Source organism: Myxocyprinus asiaticus, chromosome 40, assembly GCF_019703515.2.
Source record: "Myxocyprinus asiaticus isolate MX2 ecotype Aquarium Trade chromosome 40, UBuf_Myxa_2, whole genome shotgun sequence".
NCBI classification, from domain to species: Eukaryota; Metazoa; Chordata; class Actinopteri; order Cypriniformes; family Catostomidae; genus Myxocyprinus; species Myxocyprinus asiaticus.
Window position 1 is genome coordinate 7546170 of NC_059383.1, and position 21827 is coordinate 7567996.

The window sequence follows — 21827 nt, forward strand, 5'->3', positions numbered from 1 at the left end:
ATATCAGAACAATGTTTGTCAAAATAGGCTAGTTTTGGATGGAGTACAGCATGTCGCACTGCTATCACTACTTGACATGTCATGTCAACCCAGATATTGTGATATTAAAGACAAATCTATTAAATTAATTGACTTCTCTTCATGCTATCCTAAATGCAGCAGTTCAAGCGAGAATCAAAACACATTTTATACATTTTGCAGTTTTCAGCTTTGCACAATTGTTTAATACTATTCATGAACAGATCTACAACATGGTTGTTGTAAAAAATGAACTTTAGAACTCTTTGTCATAACGTCCATTCTGATTCTGAAATGCTTTTAATTAGTTCTGAGTCAAAAGTCCGATAACACAAATGTGTTTTCTCAAACGATGGTTTTGTATGTTGGCTTCATGCACTAGTTCAAAACCCTCTTAAATCTGGATAATGTTTGTATCTGTCCCCCAAACAAAATTCATGATATATTTGTAAACTGTTGGGTATGATAACATTGGAATTTAGTTTGGAGGACAAAATTAACAATAGTATTCTTGATCCTCACAAAAATAGAAAATGTTCTGGGGTCTTATTTTAATTCTCCATCAAAAGAAACAAACAAGAAATGATATTTTGCATATAGAAAATGAAGCCGATTTTTCAGGTTAATTAATAATTACGATTTGTTACATTGTGACATTATTTTCATGACAGTTATGCACAACTAACACCCCAATTCTCATTACCGCAATGTGAAAATTTTTAAATTGTCTTAAATGTTTATATATCATTGTAGTATTCCCTTGTTATAGCCTTTTATTTTCACTGATAATGTAAACATAAATCATTGTACAACAGCATCTATTTATTGTAAGGCAACGTTATAATAAATCATCATTGAAAACAATAGGAATGGTAAAACACCCAGATGTTACGGTAATAAGAACTGGGGTGTAAAATGGGCTTAAATGTCCTGAAAATAATGTCACAATGCAAAAAATCTCAATGGTCCTAAATGTAGGCTTAATTTGTTTTATGCAAAATAGATTTTTTTTTAATTGATATGGGAATAAATACACCCAGGAAATGACAAAGTGCTAAAACCAGGGATTTACCAGCACCAAGGCTTTTACCAGATTAAAGGGTTATCAGTTATCTGCTCAGAAATTCCATATTGGTGCATCCCTAGTCTTGATTCTAAAAAATAAAATAAAATAAAAAAAAAGGAGGAGTGCTTTGACATACTCAGGATGGTGGATTTGTGTCTTCAGTGTCCCAAGAGGGTCCATTGAGACATGTACTAGTGGCTATGGCACTTGCTGACAGCGCATGTAATGCGAAAAGACGTGGACGATTTAAAAAAAATGCATGAAGAGAAATATGAATAGGAGACTGGCATCACAAAAGATTGCAGTTTTTGATCTGACATCTTTACCACAAATTGCAATATGCCAAGTGCTGCACAATAAAAAATAAAAAAAAGTTTCGTCTTTGCAAAAACAATCTGACTCTATTCATCAGCATAGACAAGAGTACATAGCAAACAACTGTGAAATAGAACAAGAGGGACCATCTTCTTTATTATTATAATTTTTTTTTTTTTTAAAACAAAGCCATTTAAAAATAGCATTATTTCAGTGCAACATGGTTCCATCAAGAAATATTATGATAAACATCGTAAAATATTTTAAACATAAAATCCTTAATGCAAATTCATATAAACATGCCCATTACAATGGCAAAATCAACAAGTTAATCACATTTTAATGACACTTAAGGCATAAAATTAGCCTTTTCCTAATGCAAATATCAATAAGTTTAAACACTGATCAACATATTTTGGTAACAGTCATATGAATTTCTGTCTTATGTGTGACAACATAATATCCCAACAATAAAAATAATAATAATAATAATAATATAAAAAGCCTGGAAAATTACTGTACTCAATTACACAATATATTTATACAAAGTAATAAATAACATATTTACAAAAAAAAAAAAAAAACCTTCTCAGATTACCATTAATGCCTCTTCCAATGTGTCAGTATGAACCAAGGGAATTTTTGCCACCTCAAAAAAGACTCTGCAAAAAAAAAAAAAAAAAAAAAGGATTACGGGTGAAGACAGTTCAAACAACACAAAAATCCATCTATTCATCCATAAAGGTGTAGTTCACCAAAAAAAAAAAAAATGTATGTACCCTCATGATGTTCCAAACCTTCTGTAGAATATAAATAAATAAGTGTATTTTAACCTTAAGGCACGTGTCCACTAGAGGTCGACCTACAGTGGATTTTTGCTGATATCGACAGCTAAGATGGTGGAAAAGGCCGATAACCAGTTAATCGGCTGATAGTTTTTAAAATTGATTTATAGAATGTTAAAAAGTTTTCTTTGTCTTTCAATACCATACCAGATACACAAATGCAATGAGTCCAAAATGAACAAAATCCCAGATGAAGTTTATTGTTCAACCAAAATCCCATTAATAATAATAGTAATAAATTAAGATTTGGTACATAACGTAGGACTTTAAAACTATAAACAAGCCTGAAACATACCAGGGACTCTTAATTTAAAATGATGGTGACTTGGCCCCATTACAATGCTATATTTATTATATTAACCAATATTTAATATATCAAGTATTAACCAAATTAAGCTTTTTATAGCATATATATATATATATATTTATATAGGTGCATCTCAATAAATTAAAATGTCGTGGAAAAGTTCATTTATTTCAGTAATTCAACTCAAATTGTGAAACTCGTGTATTAAATAAATTCAGTGCACACAGACTTAAGTAGTTTAAGTCTTTGGTTCTTTTAATTGTGATGATTTTGGCTCACATTTAACAAAAACCCACCAATTCACTATCTCAAAAAATTAGAATACATCATAAGACAAATAAAAAAAAACATTTTTAGTGAATTGTTGGCCTTCTGGAAAGTATGTTCATTTACTGTATATGTACTCAATACTTGGTAGGGGCTCCTTTTGCTTTAATTACTGCCTCAATTCGGCGTGGCATGGAGGTGATCAGTTTGTGGCACTGCTGAGGTGGTGTGGAAGCCCAGGTTTCTTTGACAGTGGCCTTCAGCTCATCTGCATTTTTTTGGTCTCTTGTTTCTCATTTTCCTCTTGACAATACCCCATAGATTCTCTATGGGGTTCAGGTCTGGTGAGTTTGCTGGCCAGTCAAGCACACCAACACCATGGTCATTTAACCAACTTTTGGTGCTTTTGGCAGTGTGGGCAGGTGCCAAATCCTGCTGGAAAATGAAATCAGCATCTTTAAAAAGCTGGTCAGCAGAAGGAAGCATGAAGTGCTCCAAAATTTCTTGGTAAACGGGTGCAGTGACTTTGGTTTTCAAAAAACACAATGGACCAACACCAGCAGATGACATTGCACCCCAAATCATCACAGACTGTGGAAACTTAACACTGGACTTCAAGCAACTTGGGCTATGAGCTTCTTCACCCTTCCTCCAGACTCTAGGACCTTGGTTTCCAAATGAAATACAAAACTTGCTCTCATCTGAAAAGAGGACTTTGGAACACTGGGCAACAGTCCAGTTCTTCTTCTCCTTAGCCCAGGTAAGACGCCTCTGACATTGTCTGTGGTTCAGGAGTGGCTTAACAAGAGGAATACGACAACTGTAGCCAAATTCCTTGACACATCTGTGTGTGGTGGCTCTTGATGCCTTGACCCCAGCCTCAGTCCATTCCTTGTGAAGTTCACCCAAATTCTTGAATCGATTTTGCTTGACAATCATAAGGCTGCGGTTCTCTTGGTTGGTTGTGCATCTTTTTCTTCCACACTTTTTCCTTCCACTCAACTTTCTGTTTACATGCTTGGATACAGCACTCTGTGAACAGCCAGCTTCTTTGGCAATGAATGTTTGTGGCTTACCCTCCTTGTGAAGGGTGTCAATGATTGTCTTCTGGATAACTGTCAGATCAGCAGTCTTCCCCATGATTGTGTAGCCTAGTGAACCAAACTGAGAGACCATTTTGAAGGCTCAGGAAACCTTTGCAGGTGTTTTGAGTTGATTAGCTGATTGGCATGTCACCATATTCTAATTTTTTGAGATAGTGAATTGGTGGGTTTTTGTTAAATGTGAGCCAAAATCATCACAATTAAAAGAACCAAAGACTTAAACTACTTCAGTCTGTGTGCATTAAATTTATTTAATACACGAGTTTCACAATTTGAGTTGAATTACTGAAATAAATGAACTTTTCCACAACATTCTAATTTATTGAGATGCACCTGTATATTCACCAGAAAAAGGGTTTTGTGACTTGGCAAAAAAATGAAATCTACATTTTTATTAAACTTTTGGATGACTCATGATTTTTTTCAACTTTTAAATGTACTCCAACATGATCCAAATTGTATGTTCTGTATTAGAATGCAAGGCTGGTTAGAGAAATCCAAGTTCTTTTCATTATTGGAAACAAAGGTGTGCAAGAAAAATGTACAAATGCACCACAGGGGGAAGTTGTCAATATAATGTTAATGTAAAATAAATTAAAATCTAATAAACCCAAATGTTCAGAAATAATAGAATAAGAAAACTGCTAAATAATTCTTAGCCAGTGTATTTATTTATTTTATCTAAACCAAGTCTATCTAGAAAGTTATCTAGAAATCAATATCTATAAATTATCAAGGTTATCTAGAAAGTACTCAATGTATGTCAGATGATTTGTGTGTATATTCATAAACCCCTGCACAAACCCCTCTAGTGCTTCATGCTGAGCAGCGCAGCAATATGAAATAATTTATCATTACAATTCAACTCACAAAGCTTGTCAAAATGATAGCTTACCAAATGATGGCTATAGATGCAGTACACTTGAAACACGTCACAGAACTAAGAAATAATTAGTGACCTATCTGAATTATCATGGTAAAAGGAGCGGCGGATGGTTGATTCTCCCATATATAGCCTATCCATATGATTTGAAATGAAGCGACCATGTTAGATGAAGCTGAGATACAATCACACTGTGTACAATCATACTGGGAATATCACCACTGTCTGACTTATATCAGTCTCCGTGTTGTTAACCCGTCACGTTCATTTGGAGCGTGCCACACACATGCAGCTGATCAGATCGGGAGTGGCATTAAGACAAGCGCTATGAATTATTTTTCTCTTGTTCAGCCTTTGGTGGATTTACGACATATCTATCTATAGCGTTTGCAATGTTTTTATGCAAAATCTCAATTTCTCGATTATAAAGAAATAAAAAATCTTGTCAAACGCAAATTCGAATGAATCGGAAAAACGGTATGCCAATGTTTGGCTTATGTTCAGTAATATGGAAATAAACAATATATCGGAACAATTTATATTATCTAATCAAAATGACAAAATGCGCATTGAAGTGAGAATAAAAATGTGAATGAAGAGTCAATTATGAAAGATTTAGATATTGCAAATACCCACGAGATGTCAGTGTTTTTTTTATTTCACCTCTAGAGGCCACTGTTATGCTGTACAAACCATTCTAACTGTAGAAATGACAACTATAGGTTTTTTCTGATAACCAGTAGTTCCAAAAAGCAACTATCGGCACCAATTAATCCAGGGGTCAGCGACCTAGGGCACAAGAGCCAACAATGGCACGCATAGGGTTGATCAATTGCACACAGGCTTTTTTATTTATATGTCCCTCGCTCCTGCATGTGGCATGCCAATATATCGCTTATTGTAATCCTTTGTCAAAAACACACAGCATGTTTTTTTGGTAATGAGCTGAATGGGAAACTAAACACTAAAGAAACTCCACTAGACAACAGACAAACGCAGCGCATCCAAACCATTTACACTTCACGAGCCACTGACATTGCAGCGCTTCACTTTCGGTGAGTCGTGCAAGTAAATGCGTCCGCTTTGAGTTGGAATAGTTTAAATAAAGACCATGATTAATCGTAAAATCAATTATTTTACCCAGTCCAAATACTGGCTACTCAGTTCCATATAATGAGAGCAATTGATGACTGAGGCTATCAAGCATCAAAATATATTTTTAGAGCTTGCTATTTTGGTAAAAATCACCTTTTGTGTTTCACAGAACAAAACAACATGAGGGTGAGTTAATGTCAAATTTAAATTTCTGGATGAACTTCTCTTTTATCAGCTTAGTATCTTTCCACTTACCTGTGGGAGTATTTGTTGTCCACGGCTTTAAGTTTGTCATTTGAAGGACTTGCCAGCATCGCATACAACTTCCTCACCAAAGGACTCAAGTCAACCAGTAAGTAGCCACTATGATACTGCAGAGCTGGAGTCTGGAGAGGAAAGCAAAATCCTGTAATGGTTACAACTAACAAGAACAGTAAACAGAACATACGCATATGAACTGAGAAGCCAAAATATATATTTTTTAATTTTATCCCCTTTTCTCCCAATTTGGAATGCCCAATTCCCACTACTTAGTAGGTCCTCGTGGTGGCGCGGTTTCTCACCTCAATCCAGGTGGCGGAGGACAAGTCCCAGTTGCCTCCGCTTCCGAGACAGTCAATCTGTGCATCTTATCATGTGGCTCGCTGTGCATGACACCGTGGAGACTCACAGCATGTGGAGGCTCATGCTACTCTCCACGATCCACACACAACTTACCATGCGCCCCATTGAGAGCGAGAACCACTAATCACGACCACGAGGAGGTCCATGTGACTTTACCCTCCCTAGCAACTGGGCCAATTTGGTTGCTTAGGAGACCTGGCTGGAGTCACTCAGCATGCCCTGGATTAGAACTCGTGACTCCAGGGGTGATAGTCAGCATCAATACTCGCTGTGCTACCCAGGCCCCTGCCAAAATAATTTTTTACCAATAGTGGAACTTCGGTTCAGTGATGCCTCATTGTTAAACTCCAAAGTGATTTTTTGCAGACACTGAAGTCAGCTTAAAGTCAACATAAATCGGCAATAGCAAACCATATTAATTTTGTAATGTAACACATTTGAGTGAAACAGGATATTAAATAGGAAAAAAAAATGTTGCACAGGACTTCGGATCATGAACCGTTTCATACCAGAATAAAGCCTGGTCTGATTGAAAAAGTCCTGAAACACTGGCAGAACCCACGTGGAGACTGAAGGTCAACTTTATCATTGAAAGTATCTCCACGTATCCCAATGATATCTCTTTCTTCTGTGGAGCTATTATTTCCATTCTTTATTACATTGACATTCAACAGCATTAAATTACTTTTAACCAACATTCATTTACTATGTAAACTATGGACAAGACTTTAGGGAGGCTGCATTACATACAACAGCCTACAATGTACCCTCAGCAGATGTCTGCAATGTTGCTCCCCGAACCTGCTCAAACTACTACTCAAACAGTGAAATCTCTCAACTAAATCAACTAAGCTCAAAACTGTTTTTGCAACGCAACAGGCAAATTATCTGATTATGAAAGTTTAAGCAAATGTGCTAAGTCAGATTGTAGATAACCGCTCATTTATCTCCCGAGTCCCTGAATGCTCTTCACTTGTGCAGCGGTACTTAATTTCATAGACTTTCAATCTCATACATCACCATTTACATTTTTGGCTGTCTGTTGCAAAGTCTCGCCCATTTAAGAGCTTGACCAATCATCATATAGAGATTCCTAGAAAAGCACGGCCTGCAGGGGGACCCAAAATATAGTGTAAAGAGCCTCTCGTCCAATTAACGTCTATTTTACAAAGTGTATTGTGTAAGTAGTGTATAGTAGATCATTTGAGAAACAATTATAGAAGTTTTATGTCATGCTTCCATTCACATTCAAATTAAATTCAACAAGTTTGCTGTGGTCTTAAATGCAGTCTCTTTCCTCACCCATCCTCCAAGGCCTTGGGTGATGAGAGCCAGTAGAAGGCAGGCAGAGGCCAGGCGAGACGCTCTTTCTGACACGAGCTCTACCTCCAGCAAACTCGACTCACACACATAGCGTGCAAGCGTTAGGGTCTTCATATTCACATGGGCTACCTGCAGGATTGGTTTAGTCATGAGAAAGTATTATTATTGGGAGAAATGGCATTTATAGGTTAAGTGTAGCCTTTCGACAAAATGTAATAAATGTGGACACAATTTTCCCCCAAAATCAATAGTGGCTTGAGGTCATGTCTTTTGGGCGCTCTGACCTTTGCATAGCGTCTGAGGAATCGGTAAGGCACTGGGATGTTAATATCAAAGTTGAGTCCCCGTAAGATGTTCATTTCCATGGCAATGAGCTCCTGTCTTTTGTAGGCATCATCGCAAATGTAGAGGAAGTCATCAACGCATGGAGGACACCGTTCCTGATGACATTACAAACACAGTTGTGTCAAGATTATTTACTTTGTCCAAAAAAAAGGTAAACATTGTGTCAAGGTCAACCAATCTATCGATTTTGCCAATTATTCGGTGTCGATAGCTACTTTTGGAACAATTGGTTATCAGCAGAAATTAACACCGATAGTTTGCAATAGAAAGTCTTAGATAAACATTCAATAAATCATTTTTAAAAACTATAAGACAATTAACCGGTTATCAAGTTTTTTCCATCACCTTGGTAAAAGAATTGGCAAAATCCAATATCAATCTACTTCTAATTCTGATATTATTTACTCATCAACTAGTTCTTTCTTCCGTTGGACACAAATGAGAAATAATTAAAAAAATATTTATGTTATTAAAATTAATGTTGCTATTTTGAATACAATGAAAGCAGACTGTCAAGCTCAAAAAAGGAAGAAAAAAAAAATCACCCCATAAAAGTAGGCTTGTGCACTATACTCAAGTCTTTAGAAATCATATGATAATTTTCTGAGGAACAGGCCGAAGTAAAAAGTCACTATTGCCTGAAAACCTTCCCCTTTGCTGCAGCTCCCTAATCTCATTTGTATACGAGCATATTCATTCTAGGCATGTTAGGACACGTTGCTTTAGGTGAATCTTAATGGTTCTTACATGTTTTGAACTCAAACATGATGATCAGAGTTTGAATATGTACAAGCGTGATTGAGATTTGAGAGCTGCAACAGAAGTGAAGATTTCAGTAAAACCTCAGTTTCAGTCTGTTCCTCAAAAAAATTTATTGTTTGGTCTCAGAAGACTTGGAATACAGTGCACAAGTCATATGGACTATTTTAAGAGTGCTCACAAAAATGTGGTCACAGTCCACTTCCTTTGTATGAAAAAGAGCAGCCCAGAAATTCTTCAAAATGCATTTTGTGCTCAACGGGGGGGAGAATCAAATCAACATGAGGGCGAGTAAATGATGATTGCTTCATATCCATTTGATCTATCCATTGATGAACCTGTAAGATGATCAAACAATGCTTTAAATAACATTACTTGTATAACAAAGATGCCATCTTCTCTGCATACTTTAAATGCGCAACACTGTACTGAAGTCACATTGGAAAAACATATGTTCACAACGAATGTCACTTTATTTCACTAGAATTCCCTAATGACCTCAAAAGCACAGTGTTTTGCTCCTTCACCTCAAACTTGGCAGCGATGAGCATTGCGGTGGAGCCAATGAGCTGCAGCAACTCCCTCATAACGACAGTCACTGACAGGTAGTGATCTGTGATCTTCACTGCCAAATACAGAGTCTCGTGGTTCAGCTCAAAGTTTTCCTTTACACAGAGGGGGTATAATTAAAAGTAAAACCAAAACAAAAAGGACAAAAATGAGAAGGTATAAGGATAAAAAGTATAAATACCTGTAGCTCCACCATCCAGTCAATAAGAATGGCTCGCATGTCTTGGTTCAGGTCTGGCTGATTGTGCATGTAATCACTTAAGATAAATTTCTCCTGGAAAAAACAAAGAACCCTGAAATTCATTAAACTAAACTTCCCACCAAATTTCTTGTAAAATTAAGATTTGAGTTATCCTGTTGATGTAGTGTGCAAACCTGAAACTGTTGAAGATTTAATTTTTTTTAAATTGCATACAAATCTATTTATTACGATTTTTACATTCTTCTGAATCAGCAATTGTATGGCCCTAGCCCACTTTCATTATATGGTAAAGAAGCGGCCAGGATTTGTGTTCCACAGAAGAAAGTCATAAGGGTTCAAAACCAGAGGATGAGTGATTATGTTTGCGTGGACTATTCCTTTAAAACCTGACAAGTTCAGTAAGGATCCTCAAAGATAAGACAGAGTTCTCGAGTTAGGATATTTCTTTAATACAGGCCCTTTCTTGAGTGTCTAGAAATGGCTACATTTCTGATTTTGAAAAAGTGCTCCAATCACATCTCATTACCACGATAACTAAAAACTAAATCTCAATTGTTCTTGGCTTGATGGTAATGGCAGCAGTATTGCAGATAGCAATTCTTTGTTTAGAATAACAAGTTGCTTTACAAATAAAAAAAACTTGACTAGGACCAGTGTTGTAGTACTCGAGTCCAGGACTCGGACTTTAGTCCAACAAGTCGCAATATTTATGACTCGCCTTGGACTCGAAAACTAATGATTCGGTCTCGAGCATTAAAGGGATAATTCACCAAAAATTAAAATTATTTTATTTACTCACCGACATGCCATCCCAGATGTGTAGGACTTACTTTCTTCTGCAGAACACAATCAAAGATTTTTAGAAGAATATCTCAGCTCTGTAGGTCCACACAATGAAAGTAAATGGGTGCCAACATTTTGAAGCTCCAAAATCCACATAAGAGCAAAATAAACGTACTCCAGACGACTCTGGTGGTTAAATCCACATATTTTGAAGCGATATGATAGGTGTGGGTGAGAAACAGATCAATATTTAAGTAATTTTTTTTTTTTTTTACTATAAATTCTCCACCCTGCTCAGTCAATTTCCACATTCACTTTCTCATTCTCCTTCTTCTGTTTTTGGTGATTCACATCCTTCATGCATATCGCCCCCTAAAGGTCAGGGAGGAGAATTTACGATAAAAAATGATTTAAATATTGATTTCTCACCCACACCTATCATATAGTGTCTGAACACATGGATTATTTCTTAAATTATTTCAAATGGATTACTTTTATGCTCCCTTTATGTTGATTTTGGAGCTTCAAAATTTTGGCACCCATTCACTTACATTGTATGGACCTAAAGAGCTGAGATATTCTTCTAAATATCTTAAATTGTGTTCTGCAGATGAAAGAAAGTCATACACATCTGGAATGGCATGAGGGTGAGTAAAGGTCCAGGTATACTTCATTTTTGCATGTTCCGGATCACCTTGCACCTGGTCGACCGCGTTGCCTTTCAGAGTATACTTTTCTGACCATGAATGAATAGGAACGCGTTTGACATATGCGCACTACAGCTGCGTTGTGACACTCTTTTAGTACAGTCAATGGCCAGTGCATGCACAAAAGACCACCTAGATTTTCTTGACTAGCAAAGAAAATCTAAGCGCCGCAGTCAAGCTGTGCGGCTGTACTTATGATGCAATTTGCGTTACACATACTGTGCATGGTGCGATCTGCAATGCGCACACCTGAAGAATACTTTGGCCTTTAATCATAAGAGAATTTTCATTTTTGGGTGAACTATCCATTTAAATGCATTCTGACTTGGAGAGGTTTCGTTACAACCGTTAACTTTAATTCGAGGTTTTGGAAAGAAGAGGTTGCTAATCCAATGCCTCTGCTCATGGAAGTTACAGAAAAGCTCAAATCGCTTATCGTTTATTTACTTAAAGTATCCCTGATTTTTTATTTTTTTTGTGTGTAAGGTTAACCTTTCAAAACATAATTTTATGTCTCTGTACTTCATTTTCTTTCCTTCAAAAACCCCAAACAAAGACCAAAATTATTAATTGTAACTCCTCTTAAAGTTTTCAAGCTACATCTACCAAACTTGGTACAGACCTTCAGACTGTTCTGACTTTCTATGCCTTTTCTAACTGATTGGAATTATGGTTTTCGCACAGCGGTTGATCGAATCTAGTTATATTTTTTGTTCTTTTCTTATAGTAATTACACATTTATGTAATTTTATACACTATTGGCATTTCTATCTCAATCAGAGCTTGTGCAATAATCATTATCTGTTTCTCTCATGCACTGTGTTGAAAAATTTCCATCAAGGTTTATCTTTATACATCACTTTTGTTTTCAGTTTCCTGATAATGAAATGTCCTCCTTTCTTCTAGAAAAATATTAATGAAATAAAACATTATACTTCTATATTTAGGGTTTAGTGTTTCGGTTGCAGTGTAAGTAAAAAGTAGCAGGCCACATCAAACAATGGCTATAAGACCCTTCAGAAGCCTATGCCAACCGATCGCTTCGGCAGTGAACTGAACAGACCCACAAGCGGTCAGTAAGCAGTAATCTACAACAGCTAGAACCCACTGCTTATTGAGGACTACAGTACAAGGCAATCAATGTCAGGTTTTTGACTTTACATTTACAACATTCCTTTTAAAATATGAATGCGGTGCTGATAATGAATGTAATTGTGTCCATCACTTTGAATATATAGCAGCGTGTGCAGCCGTATAAAATGAATGCACTTCTTTTAGGTTGTGCTCCTGTTTTTTTATTTGTAAATGACAGACAACATTTGGAATTATCCAAAGATTTTAAAAATCTGTAAAGGTCAGAAATATTTCTGTAAGCAACATCTTAACTCCTAAATGAGCCCCCTCTCCCTAATCCAATTGTTTGAAGTAATAGCACACCTCTCCTTTAGTCTGTAATCCAAAGTATGAGCAAATAGAAATAGTGATGCTTGCCTTGACAACCTAACTAATATTTCTTACCTCTCTGATCTTAAGGTAGTCAAAGATTTCTTTGGCATATTCAGGGCTCATGAAACAGTCACCAGCATGTTCTTTATCAATGTCAAACTCCTCAGGCACCTTGGCAACACAAAACAAAAAAAAGAGGAATATTTAAAGCTCTAAAGACACCAGAATGAATTACAAAAAAATGTAAATTATAATTATCAATAGCACTAGTTTAACCAAGGTGTGACAGACACAAGTTTTAACCTTTTGTTCTTGGATGGCAGACGGCTCATCAGGTTGGCAGACACTGAAGCCATCTAGTGGCGAATCCTCCTGTTTAAATTCAGCTTTCTTGGGCTGTTCGTCAGAAGAGAAATCCTTAGAACTGCAGAAGTAAATAAACAATTAGTAACCAAAATGTACATGGGGCATATTTCGGTCACTTCATGCAAATAAATAAGAATCATTGCTAGTATGTGGAGCTTAATGGTTACTCTGTGCGTATGGCATGAGTCCTGCAGATCACTTTGCCATCTGGAGCCCTACTGTCCGTTTTGCCACTTTTCATTTGGATGCCAGTGTGGGTTTTGGTTGTCTGTTTGAACAGATAAGAATAAACAGAACAGACAAAGCTCTTCACATGGTGTTCTTTTAAAGTTTTGGTATCAGAAAACAATTCTTGTCAATCTACATTAAAAGTAATACATTAATAAAAACGCCACAATATACGAATGTCAATGCATTATCAATCAAGTGGCATTTTGTTTTTAAAGAGAAATAGCACAAGCACAAGGAAATATTACATTTTTTGCATTTGACAGATGCTTTTATTCAGAGTGACTTACAGTTAATTGAAGGTATATGATTTGTGTGTCTTCCCTGGGAATTGAGTTCGTGACCATGGCATTGCTAGCGCCATGCTCTACCAATTACAGGAACATTATAAAACATCTCTATATACTACTCAAACAGAAGACAAATAGTACCTGGAAACTTTCCAGATGTCAAAAGTTATATTTAGTCTTATATTGTTGTCTCAACATCTTGTGTTCGTTAATCATGTAGATGCGTTTTTGCAAACGTTCACATTTGTTTTTGTGTGATGTGTTGACTGTTGTGAATTAGGGCTGTTCAATATGGACAAATCATGTCTGCATTTTTTAATAGATATCGCGATTGTGATTTTAATTGCAATTTTGGCAAATGTTTTTCCTTGTTCATACATTTCACATTCCAAAATTTCAGTGTTTAAAAACACATTTCAGAAGGAAAAAAAAATGGTTTTACATACAGTAAGTGATAGATGATAGCGATGCTAGTTATTTCTTTATACCTTCTTGTTTTCTTTATTTCTTCCCGATTTCTGTTCTCTCACTGTAAGTTTTTTTGCAAACTGCATTCTGATTAGCGAGATCTCGTCAATGTGCAAAATGTGTGCACCAATCAAAATAGTGAATTAAACATAAATCACGTCATTGACCAACATACATATTTTTATGACACATATTAAAGATGCTAAAATTTAAACCATTTTTGTGGTGGGGCTAATGAAGAATTTGTTAGGCAAGAACTGTCCCCAACTGGGCCAGCAGAAAGAAATACTTGTTGTTAAGCCCTGTTTAATAAGATAGATAATAAACCTTTGGTTACTCGGCTAAGACACCTGTGTGAACTTGAGCAGATCCACTACAACTCACCTGGACACCAGCTGGTTAAAAGTCATCGCAAAAACAGCTCTGAAAAGTGAAGTTATATCTGAGAAAAGCATCATTTGTTTGCACATGCCAAATGGTTTGCAAAGACAGTGTATGTATGTATGTATGTTCTGTGCTTTTTAAACAGCACATTTTATGTTATTTTATCAATTTAAACCCAAACAAACATATTTGTCAAATGTTTTGCCTGTGCTCTTTCTTAAAAATACTTGCCACTTGCATTGATGTTTTACTTAACACAATTTATATTTACACATTTCTATTTGTCCATTTTTCTGGGCCAGTATATGTTGAGGATGCATGGTTATGATTATATTGCAAGGACATACATTAAGGCAAAAATGTGCTGTTGTAATTTGCAGTAGACTTCATAATTAAAAAAACTAAACAAATCTTTTGATTGTGTTTCTCTCACATTGGTCAGATCAATAAAGGCAGATCTTTTCTTGGGGCCTCCTTGTGGAGAGGAGGGAGTCCTTTTCATTTTATAAACATCCTCCTGAAACAAAGACAACAGATGCAGATGAGAAAGATAAGTCATGCACTATACACAATATGAAATAACAGCATTCAGGGAAACTGATTGCTTTCACTGAATCAGCAGCATAGCCGACAGCATCAGTGTTTACTGAAAACTCAAACTCACCTGATTCTGGTAAGTGTTTGTCTTTGATTTGGTAACCGAGGACTGTTTTTTACTTCCCTGACGAGGCATGATCGATTCCCCCGGAACACCTCAACTCTGTCGGTTCAAAACAAAGGTTGGCGGAGTGGACACCGGTTCGTTATTCACCCTACAGCCAAGCGAAATATCTTCTTTCTTCAACACCAAATATTGCACGGTAGACGGTAAACCCGGTCAGTTCAGTTAGTGCTTCTCAATTATAAAGACATCAATGTTAAACAAATAAACAAACAAACATTCCCTGCGCGTCTCACACAGCCTTCATTTAATACACTCAACGCGAGCTCAATTCAAAACACAAGGAGGAAGAGAGCTGAAGTCTGATTGGCCGGTCGCAGTGACACCTCAGCCAATCAGCATCTTAACAGCGGCGTTGACATTGTTACATTCAAGATAAGCCAATCATAACGTGTGTTACATTCAGAAACATTTCGAACGTTATTTAAAGGAGCAGCAGGACATTTTCTCGATGTATCAGCCAAAATTAAAAAAAAATAATTTTAGTATCTGGGTGATTCTTCAATTAGGTGAACTTTTATGTTTCCTAGGAATATTTTAAAAACATAATGTTAAAATATAAACACATTTTGAAGAATAGACTGTGTTCAAATCAGTAAAATTCTACTGTACATGTTTTCCTAAGAATTTACAACATATATTCACTCATTTACAATTCATTTTATATTGTGTACAATTGTAGTTTCTCAAAAAGGTTTGGTTTTGATGGAAATGAGAAGTGACAGGGAAGCATTTCTCTGCAAGAGCAGCAAAGGTATGGTTTCAGATCAGAAATGCCATTAATTTTTGCATCATGATCTGAGAGAAGCTTATAAGGTGTCAAAACATTATTCAAGAATTTAAATTCCTTTAAGTGTTTTTATCAAGAACACAATGGTAAGCTGAACCCCAGATACATGAAATAAAGACACTTAAATGGACAGTTCACCCAAAAAAGAAACTTCTGTCATCATACTCACCAAGAGCCGGATTCTCACACACACACACACACAAAAAGATCTTAAAAATCGTTGTTAATAATATCTTAAAAGGAATATTCCGGGTTCAATACAAGTTAAGCTCAACCAAAAGTATTTGTGGCATGATGTTGATTACCACCAAAAAAAAACTATGTTCCGGTGAGGCACTTACAATGGAAGTGAATGAGGATGATTTTTGAAGAGGTTTAAAGGCAGAAATGTGAAGCTTATAATTTTATGAAAGCATTTACATTAATTCTTCTGTTTAAACTTGTGTGTTATTTGAGCTGTAAAGTTGTTTATATCATAACTTTTACAGTCATTTTAGGGTTTTAGGGTTTGTTGACATTACATCGTCATGGCAACATAGTTGTAAAATTGGCTATAACTTTACACAGAAAAGGTTAGTATGTGATTTTATCACACTAAAATCATGTTTACATGCATATTGTTTATGCCTTGTGGCTAAACGTTTGGAAAAGTCAGTATTTTAATGTTCAAAAGTTGGCACCCATTCACTTCCATAATAAGTGCCTCACTCATTGTTGCTTCTTTTTTTTTTTTTTTTTTTTTTTTTTAAGAAAAGGAGGGAGTAGTCAAAATAAATGTTTGTGGTAATCAACATTGTGTCACAAATGCTGTCAATTGAGCTTAACTTGTATTGAACCCGGAATATTCCTTTAAAGTGATGATAACCTCACAGCTGTCTTAAATTCCAAGACATAAAATGTTTAATGAATTTTACTGGGTTGTTTCAAATGTAACACGTTCTCTCATACTGAGTCTACAGTCATAACTGTAGTATGTGATTTTATACCAAAACACGTTTTTGCGTTTTATGCTATGTTTATTTTTAGCTTTCAAAAGTAAATGTTTGAAATTCAAACATTAAATGTTGTTTTGAAGATTCTTAATGTGGTGACCTATCACGCTTAATTCAAATGGATGCGCTGCATAGCGCTCTTTCTTCTTGATCTTTAGAGTCCAAAGAAACATAATAATTATATCATTTCAAGAAAGCTTAGACTGTCTTTTTCTTTAGTGCATAAAACTCAAAATGTGTTTCTGTGTAAAAGCGACTTGAAATGATGGAGAGGGTCACAAATATTAAACATTACAACATTATAGTTCTAGTATATGACAGTTAATGTTGTTAATCTGACATGCACTTTTAAGAAAATGGTTCTAAATAGAACTATTGATGTCAGTAAAGAACCTTTAAAGAATCAACTTTTTTTGAGAGCATTATATTTAAAAAATTTATTGCGAGATGCTTGCTACTTAACAAAAAGGTTCAGATAGATAGATTTATCGTTATGATTTACCAGTGTTGAAGTACTGAATTTGTTGTAGCCTACTAGACAAGGCAACTTTATGAGCAGGCTAATATAATCAAACAATGCCAAAGCCTGTTGTTTTATTCTTAAGAAAACATTTGAGAACTTCTTAAGGATTTTTAAAGAATTGCTCTAAAATTCTTACAAACGTCTTATAATTTATTCTAAGAACTTTCTTTTTTATTTATTTTTTTATTAAGAACATTTTCGTGAATTTGTGGAACATAAAAGTGAACTTTTTAGGGGAGGATTATAAGCATATAACAACTTAAATTTAGGTCTGTTCCATACACAAAGCTATTCAGAAAACTTAGAATATAATGCATAAGTTGTATTGAGCACTTTTATGATACTTTAATTGTGCTTATTTATTTTTTATTTTTGGAACTTGACAGCCCCCGTCCTTATTTGCTTTCTTCATTAAGTGTGAAAGAATGGCAAATATATTGATAATAAAAAAAGAAATCTTTTATATTCCATTTAAGAAAGAAAGCAATATGTATTGGAACGACATTAGGGTGAGTGAATAATAACCACATTTTAATTTTGGACTGAACTTTTGCTTTAACCAAAGGTTACTCCAGAGGAAAATGAATTGGAAATGCTGAATAAGAAATTATAATTAAGAATTAGTGTTAAATTTTGTGTGATTTTTAAAGGTGAAGTGTGTAACTTCTGCTCCGCTAGCTTCACCAAAATTTGCAACAAATATTGACTCAATAACTCAACATAATCAACAAATAAATGGCTTATTTATTAATTATGTAGATATGCATTTTTATTTATCAACTTATTTGTTTTTCGCATATCAAGCTTGGACAGAATTACAAAATTACACCAGCTTTGAAATATCAATAATGCCATCCTCTCAAAGAATATGTTATATAAGCCTGATGCACATTGATCATGAGTTAAACAGAAGCTTTACCCTATCATTGTCATTTCTGTTTTCCTTGTTCTTTTGTGCATGTGCTAACAAGGCTGGTATTGACAAATTAAAGTGTTTTCTGATTTTCACTTCTCCATGGGTTAAGCAAAGTATGTAGTTCATCCTCGAAAGTTTTAAGTAGCAGTGGAAGATGTAAATAAATGTGCTCAACAACAGCGCTCTCTCGTGGTCAGATGCTGAACATGTCAGAGAGATACTTCAATTTAAAATAAAACAATCATCCATCATTATATCAAAGGAGTCTATTGTCTTAAAACATCACACTTGTTCTTTTAAAATTGCCTCAAATGTTTTCTCGAGTAAAATTTCTGAGTTTGGAATGGCATACTACTCTTTCCACCTTATGCTGTAGGCTATAAGCTACACTATATTGCCAAAAGTATTCGCTCATCTGCCTTTAGACGCATATGAACTTAAGTGACATCCCATTCTTAATCCATAGGGTTTAATATGACGTCGGCCCACCCTTTGCAGCTATAACAGCTTCAACTCTTCTGGGAAGGCTTTCCACAAGGTTTAGGAGTGTGTTTTTTTTGTGAGGTCAGACACTGATGTTGGACGAGAAGGCCTGGCTCGCAGTCTTCGCTCTAATTCATCCCAAAGGTGCTCTGTCGGGTTGAGGTCAGGACTCTGTGCAGGCCAGTCAAGTTCTTCCACACCAAACTCGCTCATCCATGTCTTTATGGACCTTGATTTGTGCACTGGTGCGCAGTCATGTTGGAACAGGAAGGGGCCATCCCCAAACTGTTCCCACAAAGTTGGGAGCATGGAATTGTCCAAAATCTCTTGGTATGCTGAAGCATTCAGAGTTCCTTTCACTGGAACTAAGGGGCCAAGCCCAGCTCCTGAAAAACAACCCCACACCATAATCCCCCCTCCACCAAACTTCACAGTTGGCACAATGCAGTCAGACAAGTACCGTTCTCCTGGCAACCGCCAAACCCAGACTCGTCCATCAGATTGCTAGATGGAGAAGCGTGAGTCATCACTCCAGAGAACGCGTCTCCACTGCTCTAGAGTCCAGTGGCGGCGTGCTTTACACCACTGCATCCGACGCTTTGCATTGCACTTGGTGATGTATGGCTTGGATGCAGCTGCTCGGCCATGGAAACCCATTCCATGAAGCTCTCTACACACTGTTCTTGAGCTAATCTGAAGGCCACATGAACTTTGGAGGTCTGTAGCGATTGACTCTGCAGAAAGTTGGCGACCTCTGCGCGCTATGCGCCTCAGCATCCGCTGACCACGCTCTGTCATTTTACGTGGCCTACCGCTTCGTGGCTGAGTTGCTGTCATTCCCAATCGCTTCCACTTTGTTATAATACCACTGACAGTTGACTGTGGAATATTTAGTAGCGAGGAAATTTCACGACTGGACTTGTTGCACAGGTGGCATCCTATCACAGTACCACGCTAGAATTCACTGAGCTCCTGAGAGCGGCCCATTCTTTCACAAATGTTTGTAGAAGCAGTCTGCATGCCTAGGTGCTTCATTTTATACACCTGTGGCCATGGAAGTGATTGGAACACCTGAATTCAATTATTTGGATGGGTGAGCGAATACTTTTGGCAATATAGTGTATGTTAGAAAGAGCTGTATGGCAGTATGCGTTGATTAAAAGTGGTGAGAAACTTAAAAGCAATAGTGACTAATTACCATATCTAAAAATATATACACTTTCCCTTAAACATTTCAATTTAAACCTAAAACCTAGATGTTTGAAAAAAGTTCAGGTCCAGAAGTTCAAATGATGATTATTTGCTGTCTTTCCCATAAACCATTAAAGACGTTAGGCAGAATGCACATGCGGCTTCTTTCCATACAAAGAAAGTGGATGGTTATTTATACTGCCAAGCTCCAAAATAAATGTAGGTTATTGTCATCCCCAGTGCCTTAACTCTCAAATCTTATCTGCGGTTAATTTTATTCAAACTTGCTACTTAACTCATTTTTGTGTTGGGGTTAGGGGGTAGGGTTAATCAAATATGCATTCCTGTTGACTGTATTACATCATTTACTCTTTACCTTTGCTAAAAAATACAACTTGCTTTTGGTGCCATTCTGCAGACATTTTACCTGGAAACTGGAGCTCATATGTGCCCATACATTCAGCAACACTTCCAGCTTTGGCCACTGGGGGCAAGGATTCAAATTTCAGTAAAAACAGACCAATTTCAGCAACAGAACTTTGGACCTACAGTGGCTGAATTAATTGTGTGATCAGTCTGCTGTCCTTTTTTAAAAAAAATTGAGATGTAATTTTTTTTTTCACTTTTTAGAAATAACCTTTCACTGCCAGCAATTATGGTGCATTCAGTGTCGGAATGATCATATTTATGAGTTGAATGCACATGGTCGTTATTACCATTGGGAAACTAGATTTTCTTTAAGCCCTGATTTTGTGGCATGTCAATTTTATAATCTTTAAAGAAGCAAATTGATACTGATCATAAATTGTAATTGTGAATGTTGATGGTACAGTTTGTGTTCTGTGATTTTGTGTTGTTGATGAACATCGATAAATCTTGCCGAAACACATTGCTCATTTAGTTTATGTAGAGACATGCATGGGAGATAAGTAAATTTCCTATATTCTTTGTGACAGCATGAGAATGATAAAATATGGAAACAACCACATCTAGAGCTGTTTAGCCATGACATCAATTTGTAAGTGAACCCGGAAGGCTAATTTGCCATGGGTTCCCTCTGGAATTTCCTATGGGTTTTTATCCATGTTTATCCAATGAAAATTGTGGATCAGTTTTTGTTTTTTTCAAGTAAAATAAGGTTAACTTTCAAGTTGCTAAATGAGGACTACAACTTCCACAAGCATGTGAGTGTACATGCCTGGCAAACTGTTTGTGGACATGGGTAAAAGGGACACACTTGACTAGCTTAAAAGTTATAACCCAAGGGTTCTGCTATTAGTCTGACCATTAAGTTACACGCCACTTCGTTAGACTGAAAGAACCTGTGCTGGAATCTTAACTGAATTAACTGGCATTCCAGTGGTAAAAAAGGATCTATAAAAATTACTAGCATTTTAAAATTAAACCTCAACCATATTCAATTAACTGCAAATTTAAGCAGCTCAACTTCTGTACCATTGTCCTTTTTAAACTTTCCTTACGTCAAAGAAGGCAAAGAAAATGGAATGAGGCAAAGGCAGCAAAGCATGCAACAGTAAAAAAAAAAAAAAAAAAAAAAAAAAATACATTTATTAAAAGGTTAACACTCAAACTTCAGAGGCTTTGGCAAGAAACTCTGCCAAATGGTCATGTAGGCTGAAACTACATGACTTGGGGTCCACAACACAAATAATATAATATAAATTGTCAGAGTTTAAGGCACCCTCATCTTGGCTCAGGTTGGTAGAGTTATTCACAGCACCCTCAGTCATGGCTGAAATTGGTAATGTTGTTCATAGTACAGTCATCTTGGCTGAGGTTGGTAGAGTTATCCACGG

The 21827-nt window shown here is 36.1% G+C and overlaps 1 protein-coding gene across 1 annotated transcript; it reads right to left on the reverse strand.

Annotated features, from left to right (window-relative positions):
* Nucleotides 1–1524: 1524 nt before the first annotated feature.
* Nucleotides 1525–15375, reverse strand: LOC127430428 (G2/mitotic-specific cyclin-B3-like). Its single transcript, XM_051680186.1, has 11 exons — nt 15059–15375; nt 14828–14911; nt 13192–13292; nt 12962–13082; nt 12731–12829; nt 9702–9794; nt 9478–9615; nt 8131–8286; nt 7826–7975; nt 6155–6285; nt 1525–2061 (listed from the first exon to the last, which is right to left on the reverse strand). The coding sequence occupies exons 1-11, from the start codon at nt 15125–15127 to the stop codon at nt 1989–1991; spliced, it is 1215 nt and encodes a 404-aa protein (XP_051536146.1). The 5' UTR covers nt 15128–15375; the 3' UTR covers nt 1525–1988.
* Nucleotides 15376–21827: the final 6452 nt, after the last annotated feature.

What these genes read in the sequence shown, in the direction of transcription:
- LOC127430428 (XM_051680186.1), bottom strand. Translation starts at nt 15,127, where the DNA reads ATGCCTCGTCAGGGAAGTAAAAAACAGTCCTCGGTTACCAAATCAAAG. An exon ending in CTGCCATCCAAGAACAAAAG is followed by an intron (nt 12,830 to 12,961) that starts GTTAAAACTTGT and finishes TGTGTTGCCAAG; the next exon opens with GTGCCTGAGGAGTTTGACAT. An exon ending in CCCAAGGCCTTGGAGGATGG is followed by an intron (nt 6,286 to 7,825) that starts GTGAGGAAAGAG and finishes TTTCCTCTCCAG; the next exon opens with ACTCCAGCTCTGCAGTATCA.